Genomic DNA, 13261 nt, shown 5'->3' on the forward strand with positions numbered 1-13261 from the left:
TGTTGCCAGAATATGTAATACCAATATTAGTCACTAAGAAACAAGAGCTGTAAATCAATTCAGACAAATATATCAACATCTACTAAGACTGTCTAAAAAAATAAATTACAAATGACTGGGTTTCTAATGAGGCAATATCCTTCTAGTCACAGGTAATACCATTTAACCACATCACACGTTAAGATCTGCAGTACTTCATCTACAGTTCCTGATTGGATCAGCTCTTCTAACATCTGCTATCTTGCTTCCATCTCTCTCCACCACAGAATGTTACCCACAGCCCAATGGTGTGTTCTGATGAGTGCTGAATGCTGAGTCGTCCCTGACGTCATTTCTCTAAGAGAAGGGCTATCTCGGCTCCATGCACCCCTGGATTGCTAGGGCCAAGCCTGAGAGTATGAAATGTTCACCCTTCTTCATCTGGCTTTCCTAATACACTGCCTTTGCCTCAAGGCTCCCTCACTGGACTTCCAGAAGAGAAGTCAGGCTGCAGCAGAGCCAGTGCAGAAAGGACATGTTCTCGTGAGCAGCCAGGCTCTAATCACTCACACAAGAGCTCTCTGTCACATGTCATGCTTTCCTGGCAGTATGTAATCTTTTCAAAATCCTGCACAATAGCTATTATTGCTATTATTACTTATTATTTCTGTCTGTTATCTCACACAGAGAAAGACATAAAAGGCTGGCCAGACTCATCAGGCAGTGATGAAGCTGTTCAGGGGCCCACACACTGCATGCACCTTCTGTGGCACTGGTGACCGTGGCACTGGTCACCAGATACAAAGTAGAGCCTACTAGGAAGGAGATCAGTCTTTAAAAATTATCCACGAAACGGAATGCTGGACAGAAATCTCCTCCCATCTGGTCTTTATTTTCACTACACTCAGATCGCTTCCTAATTTGGATATATTTGCATCCAAAACCCATCCATTGTCACCTGTTATAACACAAATTGTTAATGCAGTGACACAATATTCAGGGAAGTATAACTACCTTAACCCCTTCTGTTATCTCTGTAAACAATAATTCCTCCTTTTTCTCTAAGACAGGAAAATCACTTTGAGTTTATAAGTCAGTGAAAATTTATTTGATGGTAGTAGAAAGAGTGGAAAACAGATGTTTCCAGAAATACCACCTGGAACACCTAAGAAATCAGTTAGGTGCAATGAATGGACTGCATGAGAAGTTTGTGTTGTCTGATGCCAAAGGCTGCTAATTCCACCACAACCTATAACTCACGTCACTAGAATGTCACTGCTTCTTTACAAAAATGAACCTATGAATCAGAAATGCATTTAACTTTGGGTAAGCATTATTTACATACACTAAGTCTTGTATTCGCTCCCTGGAGTGACAAATCTCATCCTTATTATGTTGAGATAGCTCATCTCCATGATAAACCAACATCATCATAGAATTTTAAATCACACATGATTGCATCACAAGCAGCACTCTTGTTCATCAAAGGCATTTCAGTTATATAACTTGAAACAGAATTTAATTGCTCAAGTATGTTTTCATGTGCATTGAGGCCCTCATCCAGTAGCTCACTTACCTCGGCTCTTAACTCACAGATAACTAGGTCTTTGCTGTTCTGAGATTCTGACTCTTCTCTTATTTCCCTCAATAATCCTTCCATTCCATTTTCTTGTTTATCATGGATAATATGAAACTAAAAACAAAAACAAGAAACAACTTTAATTTTAATCTCATGATGCTAGAAAAGCAGGAACCAGAAAAACCCACATTATTCTCATTTTGCTCTATGTTTTTAAGTCTAGATTAGATCAGGTACTATGATATTATTGCTGTTGTTGATACTATAACTGGCTATTCAAAAAAAGTCAGCAAATCTCCATGAATTCCAATATATTGATTATACTAAATGACTTCCTAAACATTGTATCAACCAATTTTTAAACTAACCCAATTATTTCCAGTCTCTTAATCCTGGTCTGAGCACCTTGGTAATTTTATAATCTTATTTACACTTATTTGTCATAAAGGATAAATAGCAAGTTCGTAGTTTGTAACAGAGACAAACCAGGGCAATGGAAAAAATACACGATATTCAGACTGATGAATTATATGAAGAATATGTGCAATATGTATGCCAATAAACTGCTAAAGAAAATTACTAAATAAAGATTCATGGAAGTGGAAAATGTCTCTACATATAAACAGTGATTATTTCCTCAAAGCTAATTTTATAACTGAAATTTTCTGCAAAACCATAGAATTTGATCTATCTATCTATCTATCTATCTATCTATCTATCTATCTATCCATCTATCTATCTATCTATCTATATGTGCGTGTGTGGTGAGTATGGAGAGTTACACATCAATATTATATTTTAGTGATAGGTATTGCTTTATATTATGTAGGTAAACATTTTTATCCTATAACTATCATATATAATTTTAGATAATCTTACAATAAATTATGATATAAAGCTGAGGTCACAATGTCTACTTAAAATCAAAGTGATATTAATTTGGAAGACTAGTGTTGTTAGTGTTAATGTTAATATTAAATGTTAAATGTTAATAATAATTTTAAGCACATTCCCATCTCTTAGAACTAAACTTTACTTAGCTTTTGTTCACATTACTACTAATTTTATGTGTTAGGTATCATCATCATTATTATTAGTATCCCTAGGGTACAGAAAAGTGAAGCGTATTTTGCATAGGCAAAGCTTTCCAAAACTTACAAGGGTAGTGAGGAGAACAAGGAAATTTGGAGAAAATTCTTACTGAATTCATTCCTTAAATACAAAACCAATACAAAATCTAGAGTTATCGAGGCAGAAGGCATTACGTGCTGGTACCAGTGGCTCATGACTGTTTCTCTCCTGATCTTTCAATGCATGTTTCTTGCTCCCTCCTTTATTCTTCATAGACAACAATACTGGATTTGTTGACTTCTCTCTTGTATGCTACTCAGACAATCATAAATCTAGTTAGGTCTCTCCACTATGATTCCCACCAGGACCTCTCCAGGATTTTAACAGCCTCAGTCTCAGTGTTTCTATGTGTAATCCATACCTTTGTCAAAACAGCATCCAAAAATAAATATGTTGACAATAAATTTAGGACTTACAATCCACTCTACTCAAATCTTTCAGTTGCTCCCCAGTCCACTGAGAATGTGAGTCCAGATCCTTTCGTCTATATGGCCCTATAATCCCTGGACTCTTGACTATACTCTTCTCCAGCTCCTCTGTCTTCACTCTCCACTGCACCTCCCAGGGGACATAAGAGAAAACTAAATAAAAATAGTAAAATAGAGCCCAGCTAGAGCTGTTAAAAATCTGGCAGAAGAAATCTGACGAAATCAAACTACCCTCTCCTTTTTATAAAGGAGTTATTTTACTATTGTAAAATGATTCCTGTGATATAACTTTGACTTCGTCTCTTCCTCACGTTTAGCTTTAGTTTAATGGAGCTGTAACAATGTGAATTGGCAACTGAAAATTACAAACAGCATAATTGCAGATGCTAAAAGTGATTAATCCTATAGAAGTATGAATGCCATCCTCAAGCGATAGACCATATCTATTCAACTGAAAAAGACAGTAAGAGAAGCTACCTAACAAAGGCTTGAGTTCATAGCCCCTAATTTCACAGTTCTTTGGTATATTCTCTTTTGAGGCATTCTTTTCTGAGGCTGCACTATGATATAATTTCAAAATTATTCTTTAAACATCCTCTTTCTCACTATCATGTTAATGAGAACCAGGCAATTTGCCAATTTCTCTAACTTTAGAAATAGCTTCCATAATTTGCTTCTAGATAATTAGCAATATTATATGTAACAATATATTCTGCATTCAGATAAGTTTGGCAGGGAAAAAAATGAGATGTCTAAAACCAAATATATTATGTAACAAACAAATAAAAGCATTTCTTTATTCATTCAGAAAGAAAATTCACATGAAAAGGACACAAAAATATAACCTGACAGATCTTGTTTTCATTTTGCCTTTCAGTTCATCTGTCAATATAATCTTAGGATGATTAAATAATTAATACAGATACTAAAGTTCTGATCTTTGTAGAATAATGCAGGGAAATCTATGCCAATCTTAACAAGCACACATCATTATCTAATCTCCTCCAAGTACTAAATCCACCATTTCTTCCCTCTCAGTGATGCAGATTCCTTCACTGTAAAGTCAAGCTACTCACCCTCAGGACCCCCAAACACTGATAACAAAACTCCCAGATCTGCGTGCGTCCATGCACATTCTTTTGTCTTTCATCTTCTTAAAGAGGTCAAATACCTCTCCCCGAAACGAAAGGTTAACCATTCCACTTGCACTCAAGATTTGTTATCTTTGCGATCCCAGGCATTCTAAGAAGTGTGTGTGTGTGTGTGTGTGTGTGTGTGTGTGTGTGTGTGTGGTGTATAACTGTCCAAACTTGACTGCTCAATACTTTTCATTTATGGTGCTGCAGCAACTGTGAGAGATGCACAGAACAGAATCCTCCTGCCCTCCATACTTCACTCGTCCTCCCCGAGACTCTGTTCCCTCTACCAAGGTCTCTGAAGTATGGCCACACTCATCCATCTCACAAAGTCCTGCCACCTTCATGGCTGCACTTGGGCTATTCCGCCTTTCTTATTTAAATGCTTCACAGAATTACCAGTGGTGTGGAGAATGCCCTCATTAGGAGACTGTCGTAGCTGAAGAAAGAGTTCTGCTCCTCCTTAGGCTTCCCTGCCATTCTACATTTCCACCTTCCTGATGTCAGACCTACAAACCCTCTTTTCCTTCGAGTTTTTTCCCCTTTACTTACGCTAACCAAGGTCAAAGTAGCTACTTCACCCATTGCCGTCTTCCTCCAAATCCTTTCAATTTACTTTCAATTGTGGTAGTCCCCAAATCCTATCCAAACTAACTCACCACATTTAAAATAATTTGGGCTAATATCCTACTGAAAATTTATTTCCAGATGAGCAAGACAGACTCAAAATAGTATCTTTATGACCCATGCGCCCAAGTTTCTCATTCCTACCGAAATAGAGCCATTTTGTGAACCTGCAGTAAAATTGACCCTGGTCACCAACCACCCCATCTGTATTCCTTGCCTTCATGTTGAGGCACACGATCTTATCTCCTGGTATTAGAATTGAGCATCAGTGACGTCAGGCCAGGAGACATTTAATCAGTTCTCTCAGCTTGATGAGTAGTGCCCTATTCCCATAAAAGAAGACAAATGATAGAAGAAACCGTGCATAAGAAAATGAACGTTCACAGGCATGGATGTATAACAAGGTTAGAGTCCAAGTAGTTTGAGATAATTACAAATGTGCAAACACATCTCAGAGTAGTATTACACAGTGTAGATTATGACTCTACTACTATTTTTTTACTGTAATTTCATTTTTTAAAGAATTTAGTAACATTGATTTTTACATCGTATTTCAAATACTTGTTTAACAAACAAGTATTCAAGAAGGGAATCTCTATATAAAATCACTGGCACTTAGTTTTAGAACATAATCAAAATTAGGCTAAGGGTTTGTATATCACAGATACATATTAATCTATGTAATAAAACATTATGTCTGTAGAATCATATGTTTTTATGTCTATGTAGTTGTGTTTGTATTTCCCATACCATGTCCATAGCATTGGGTATGCAAATATTGAGTCATCATTCTTGTACTGTGTGGATCTAATATCCACATATTAAGGCTACCATGCGCCTATTGTTCCTTTGGTCTTGCCTTGTCTCACTCAACATGATTCACTCTAGATTCATCCACTTCCCTGCAAATACCATTATTTTATCTTGTCTGTTGGCTATGTAGAATTCCATTGTGTATATATATATATATATATATATATATATATATGCCACATTTTCTGTATCCATTCATCTGTAGTAGGGCATCTGGATTGTTTCCATCGCCTGGCTATTGTGAATAGTGCAGAGATGAACATAGCTGAGCAAGTGTCCTGATCATATCCTGGGTCATGATGTTCAGGATAGATGCCCAGAAGTGGTATGGCAGGATCATAGGGAAGGTCAATTTTCAGTTCTTTAAGGAACCTCCACACTGCTTTCCAGAGTGGCTGAACTTGCTTACAATCCCACCAGCAGTGTAGTACGGTTCCTTTTTCTCCACAACCCTGCCAGTATCTGTCATTGTCTAAATTCAAAATCTTGGCCACTCTTGTTGGGGTAAGGTGGAATCTTAGGGTTGTTTTTATTTGCATTTCCTTTTGACCATGGATGATGAACATTTTCTCATATACTTTTCTGCCATTTTAATCTTTTTTTTTGATAAGTCTCTCTTTAGTTCCCTTGCCCATTTAGTGAATAGTTTGTTGGGTTAGGGGGGATTAGTTTCTTGAATTCCCTGTAGATACTGGATATTAAGCATTTTTCAGATGTATTATTGGTAAATATCTTTTCCCAGTTGGTTGGCTATCTCTCTATTTTTGTGGCTATGTTTTTATCTGTGCAGAAACTTTTTATTTTTAGGTAGTCCCATTTATCAAGTCACTCTCCCATCTGTTGTGACCCTGGGATTCTGTTCAGGAATCTTTTGCCTGTGCCTATGAGTTTCAGTGTCTTTCTGACTCTATCATGTACCAGCTTTGCGGATTCCGATCTGACATTGAGGTCTTTAATCCACTTTGAGTTAATGCTTGTACATGGTGAAAGGCTAGGATCAATTTTTAGTTTTCTGCATGTGCTGCCCAGTTTTGCCAGCACCAATAATTGACTAGACTGTGTTTGTTCCACTGTATATCTTTGGCTCCTTTGTCAAATACAAGTAGACTATAGGTATGTGGTTCTATTTCTGGGTCTTCTATTCTGTTCCATTGATCTTCTGGTCTGTTTTTGTGCCAATACCATGCTGTTTTTGTTATCATGGCTCTATAGTAGAGTTTGAAGTCTGGTGTTCTAATACCACCTGCATTGCTCATTTTGCCTAGAATTGTTTTGGCTATTCTAGGTCTTTTCTTGTTCCATATGAACCTTTGGATTGTATCTTCTATTTCTGTAAAGAATGTCTTTGGGATTTTGATGGGAATTGCATTGAATTTGTATATCAATTTTGGCAGTATGGCCATTTTCACTATGTTGGTTCTCCCTACCCATGAGCATAGGATGTCTTTCCATTTCCTGGTGTCCTCTTTAATTTCTTTTGTTAGGCTTTTATAGTTTTCATTAAATAATTTCGTTACATCTTTGGTTAAGTTAATTCCTAAGTATTTTATTCTTTTGAATGGGACCATTTTCTTGATTTGGCCTTCTGTTTGTGTATTGTTGGTGTACATGAAGGCTACTGACTTTTGAAGGTTAACTTTGTATCCTGCCATTTTGCTAAAATCAGGAACTAGACAGGGATGCCCACTCTCTCAACTTCTCTTCAATATAGTGCTGGAACTCTTAGCGAGAGCAATAAGGCAAGAGAAGGATCTCAAAGGGATCCACATAGGGAAAGGAGAAATTAAACTATCTCTATTTGCAGATGACATGATCCTCTATTTGACTAACCCAACAAACTCCACTCCCAAACTCCTAAACTCTAGCACTTTTTAACAAAATTCTTTTAAAATACTTTATCTAATGTCATCCCTTAAAAGTACACAGTCAGAAATACATATTCACTAGATGAGGATCTTATTTCAGACATCAGGAAAAAAATAAGACTGAATAATGTATATCAATTCCCTGTTCTCCTGTTGCTGTATCATTTGTATTTTTAAGTTTGTCTTAATATAGTATATTTATTTAAGTTTAAAATAAAATATCTAAGCAATTTGAAATACCAAGTTACTGAAATCATTGTTTTGTTTGTTTTGCACCAGAAATGGGGCCTGAATTAAGCACCTGAGCAAAGTTCCCTGGCTTCTTTGCTCGAGCGGTGTTTTACCACTTGAGCCACAACTTCACTTCTGGCTTTTCTTTTTATTTATAGTCTTTGATTAAAGAGCGATAACTCCAGGTTGGCTTTGAGTTGTGATCCTCAGATCTCAGCCTCCTGAGTAACTGGGATCACAGATGTGTTTGACTTTCACTGTTTGAGTTTTAAAATTAAGTGTACATTTATTATAATTTGTTTGTATTACACTTTAAGTAATGAGGTTCCAAACTCAAAGAAATCTTTTGCTGAAAACAGTAATAATCTTCAGTAACTTTATAATAATTTCAGTAAAACAGTAATTATGTTATTCTATGTCGTTCCTCTCAGATTATCATATTATAGCATCTTTTCTTTTTTTAATTTTTTTTATTTTTTATTGTAATTAGTAAAAGGGTTACATGATATTTGCCAGATAGAAGGTGCGTTAATTCACATACATTGATACCCTTTCACATGTCTTGGTACCCGTTTCCCTCCCCCCCCACACCCCCCACCCGTCTTGGTTTTCCCCCCTTCCTTATCAAATTTCAAATATCCAAATACAAATAAATTCAATATATTAGATAACAAAGTGAGATACTATACCAATATGAGATAACAAGGGACAGCAAAGGAGATGAGAGACAACATAGTACATTAAGGACAACAATCATTCATTATATGGCTTTTGTTTCACTATCCTGGAGGTCCTTTTAATTATATAGCATCTTTTCTATTTGTAGTAGTTTTATTTTATACAGATAATGAAATTTTGAATCTAACATATATGTCTTAAATGGCTCTGATGTTAAAGTTTTAAAATTAAATTGTCTTAATTATTGTGGATTCATGCTCACTTAAAAATAAGATGACAGTGCTTGTTTTGATAGGTAATTATTAAAGTTAAATGAATTATTTATTGAAAATTCATTTGGTAATAAGATGAATTAATACATATTTTTAATTAATTTGTGTATCCATGGGTGAAATTACTTATTGATAGGATGAGATACGAGTTGTCTTCAGTTTTATTTATTCTTTAGTTAACGTATGCTAACTTCATATGTTAAGGAGATACAGAAACTCCTTTGTAATACTGTCACTGTTTGAGCTATATTAATATACTTCTAACTACATGGCAAAATGAGCTGAAATGCCAAAGATTTTTGTGATTCTTTGATTTTTGAGTGATCCATATTTCTAATTATCTCTTTTCCTACTCTGGCAAGATGCTTCTAAATAACTTTAGAGGCTAGAGATATGTATACTCTTCATTTCCAAAGTAGATGAAGTTTATATGGAAAAGGTAAACTCTTTTGCAATTTTCTGTCATAGGCAGAATTATTTACAAAAGACAATATCTAGAAGCTGAAATTCTAAACACAGACAGCCATGGCATTACGCCTGTAATGAATCATAAAAAGGTAGGAATGATATTATGGGACAATTATTCTGGGTTGTTCATAAAATCCCATAAGATCAAAATAACAAGATTAACAAAACGAAAATTCTGTAGATGGCTACAAACACCATAGACAGGTCTGACCTAGGGATCCTAAGAGAAAAGTAGGTTAAGGCAATCTCTTGACACTTGTAAGAATTGCAGAATATCAACACCTGTTGAAGAGAAAGGGAAAGGAAGGGAGGCTGACAGGGGAGATCCGAAAACTGCACCTAAACTTCCCCTCATCCAGAGATCAGGCCCGGTCAAGACAGCAAGTGATGTTAGGAGATCACGTGGTAGGAGGATATAAAATATCTAAAAATGAAATAAAGTAAATGAAAACACACTGCTTCCTTCAAACTCATCCCGCACACTGAGAGCAACTACTGAGAACAGGCCCTGTCTCCAGAGCAGCACAGCAAGCCAGGCCTAGAAACGGATGGTGCAGATGGAGCTGTCGCGTACATCATGAGTGGAGCTCTGGGAAAGGGCAAGGCCGTCATTTCGGAGACATAATACTAAATATAGTGACCTCTGGAGGTGTGAAGCTATAAAATGTTTCTTGATCCTTTTTATTATAAGTATAACTGTGTATGGAATAAAGAAAATAATACGAAATGGGGACCAAGACATGAGAAAGGGTATCAATGTATGTGAATTAATGTTACCTTCTATCTGGCAAATATAATGTAACCCTTCTATTAATTACAATAAAACATATATGAAAAAAAAATAAAACAATAAAGGATCACAGTTGAATCATATATTAGGCAATAAATAAGCAATAAATAATGTCATTACCAGCAATAAAAAACATGGTGTTGAAAAATGAAATATTCTAGAAATGTGTGTTTGCCAGAGGAAAACAAAAAATATGAATAAAAGTGTTCAATGCAATCTAAACAAGATCAATGACATAAAAATTAGTGTGAAAACAAGTAGATGAAAACTAAGAACTGTAATCCCATGAGAGAAGAATTAGAAATAAAAGTAAGCCAATTTCACTTTGCCTTGCTTTATGTCTATGAAATCTAAAAAAATAGTCAATATTAGAACCTCTCTCTCTCTTTCTCCACACACACACACACACACACACACACACACACACACTCACACACACACATCATCTACTCTGAATTTCTATAGGACTCCTCAGAGTGGTTTTCCAGAGTTGCCTTGTAATTGAATTCTTGTAAATTTTGGTACTCCTTATTTTGAAAATAAGAAAATTCAAGATGAAAAAGCAAAGGGAAAAAGAAAATATAAATCATTTTAGTATCAACCAAAAGAAGGAACCAAAAAGAAAATATATCTGATAGAGAATTCCTTGGGAGAACAGAAACAAGAATAAAATGCAAAAATTCAAAAAGTAACAGATAAAAGATTATAATTGGATTCAGAACCTGGTAAGAACAGAGGAGAAATCCGAAGGGGTCCAGATACGTATAATTTCCCAGTTCTTTTCCCTGACAGGGCCAGAAAGAATGATGCTGCTGGTGGTTAAGCATGTGATGTGATACTGTTCTCTCAGATTGCAGGACCCTTGGAACAAATGTCTATTCCAGGCATAGAACAGAATAATCCCAGTGAATTTTGCCACTCAGTAGAATATATAAAGTATTAAGCATTACTGGAATATTGTCTATTGTACTCAGTGGGAATCATGAACAGGTTTTGTTTTCTAGGTTAAAGTTTGAAAATTAGAGAGACTGGCCGGGAGTTTGGCCTAGTGGTTAAAGTGCTTGCCTAGCATGCACGAAGACCGGGGTTCGATTCCTTGGTACCACATACATACAAAAAAGCCGGAAGTGGTGTTGAGGCTCAAGTGGTAGAGCTCTAGCCTTGAGAAAGTCCAAGGATAGTGCTCAGACCCTGAGCTAAAGCCCAGGACTGGCAAAAAAAAAAAAAAGAAAATTAGAGAGACTATTAATTATGACAGACTGAAACTCATCATGTAAGTTTCTCCTATGAAGCAAATAATTAAAAATGTTAAAACTTTCCAGCCATAGAGAGTGAATGGCAGTGTCCCAGTTCATTACTCTGTGATGTGGTAAAGAAGAGGGGGGAAATGATTGCAAAACCGAGCCTTGTAAGTGAACTGAATAAACACAAGACATTTTCTTTATTAACTATTACAATTGATAATAAGAAGGAATTGGAATATTATACTATTTCTACTCCTAATTATCTATGATTCTAGGCAATAAGTATCAGTCTTGTTGGTACCACAGTCTTCCTGCTGGAAAAAATACACCGACATATGGAGGATTTCGTTTTCTTAAATTTTTAAAAAAGTATCTATTCAATGATTCTAGAATATCAATAAACAATAGGTCAGTGAAATATGAAGGCTGTCGCAGTACACATGAGAAGTTATATTCCTTAAAACAAATGATTAAAGAAACCTTTAAAGACAACCAGAGAGAAGGCAAGCACTTTGGAAAGCCTCTCTAAACAGTCATGCTGGGTGAAGGGTTGTAGACAAAAACCTAGCACCAGCTATGAGATGCCACATATATATCTTCCTGTGAACATGAAGCCACGGAGACCAGTGGACCCACCACAAGCAGTGCAGTGCATGCAAATGTACTCAAGAATATCATGGTATGCAATTTTCCAAAATCATTCCTAAGGAGAAGGAGGAGAATCTTAACACCTGGTTAGACTTCTGGGCACTCAATAACTGTTAATCAGACCATGAGCTGAGAGATTAAAAAAATAATAGAGTAAGCATAAAAACATCAGTTGGTAATGATATAGGTGCAAAGTTGTGGGTTTTATTTTTTATTGCAGCCTTTCTCACAGGGGCAAAAGGCTGAGGCGAGATAATGTGCATCATTAGAGAAATAATTAAACTAGGGACCATCACGCTGTGAAGCGTTCAGTGGCCATTAGAGACGCGCCTTTGCACTGCACCAGTTGATTTAGTGTTGCGTCCGTAAGGTGTTGGAAAAGCAACAAAAGTTATGGAAAAGCATGCAGAATGTGCTCCAGGGTCTAAAAATTACAACACTCTAGACGAATGCATGTACTTGTCATTACTATGTACACGTGTACTCTATGCATCTATGTATATAGTTATATATGTACATATATACATGGATTTATATTTGAGCGTAGAGGAAGATAATAAAGAACCTCAGGAGAGATGAAGGAAGGATAAATAGAACATGGTAGTAGCGTATCAATACAAGAAGAAATACTACATTAATATGTAAAGCAATGTAGGTTAAAATATGCACATTCATAGAATTATGTGTGTATGCATATAAAATAAATATCTGTGCATTTTTGGAAAGGAAATGGAACAAACATAAAGAATAAGTTGTTTCTTAAATAAAGATACATAATTTCACCTCCTGCTCAAGGATCAGCTAGTTTTGCTCCAATTCTTGATCCCTTGCTTGATAAAAGCTTTCAGCACTGGAGCAGTGCCTCGATGGATCTTGAAGTAAGCTGTTGGTTGGCATACTCACAGGAAAACTTTCCCATAGTGCAATAAAAATCTTTTTACCGTGAATAAGAGAGATCTGAGTTTATTAGTGTCTGAAACCATCAATAGTAAATGCAGTACTTTAAGACTTGGAACACATCTCACTCTTCAAAGTGAAACATGTCTCAAATATTCACTTTACAAAGGATTCCTTGAAAAGACTCTGCATCTCTATAATAAATATTTTCCTCAACTGTAGCTATTGCAAATAAATCAATCATTATTGCAATTTTATGACAAAACTCTGTGAAGGCACCTTCCAGTTTGTTTTGAAAGTGACCTCAATTTCATACTTACAGACTTTTTAATCCTGGCAGAATATTATCTCTAAACTCCTTTGTCCCTCTTCTTCCCCCTCCTCTGAAGCTCTGGGTTATTTTCAGCTCATAGGAAAGCTCCTATCTGCTACATGAACATTATAATGGTAAAAGTAAGTTTCACATTTTTGTTTG

General features: G+C 35.9%; 1 protein-coding gene across 1 annotated transcript in view; it reads right to left on the minus strand.

The window, feature by feature from the left end:
- The window catches only part of Ccdc102b (coiled-coil domain containing 102B), a 140578-nt gene that overhangs the window by 57799 nt on the left and 69518 nt on the right, over window positions 1-13261 (minus strand). Inside the window, exon 7 of the mRNA XM_090353530.1 lies at window positions 1556-1672. Coding sequence (XP_090209656.1) covers window positions 1556-1672 — 117 coding nt within the window. The remainder of the gene's footprint in view (window positions 1-1555; window positions 1673-13261) is intronic.

Source organism: Megascapheus bottae, chromosome 19 (genome assembly GCF_031878675.1).
Source record: "Megascapheus bottae isolate mThoBot1 chromosome 19, mThoBot2.hap1, whole genome shotgun sequence".
Classification (NCBI taxonomy): domain Eukaryota; kingdom Metazoa; phylum Chordata; class Mammalia; order Rodentia; family Geomyidae; genus Megascapheus; species Megascapheus bottae.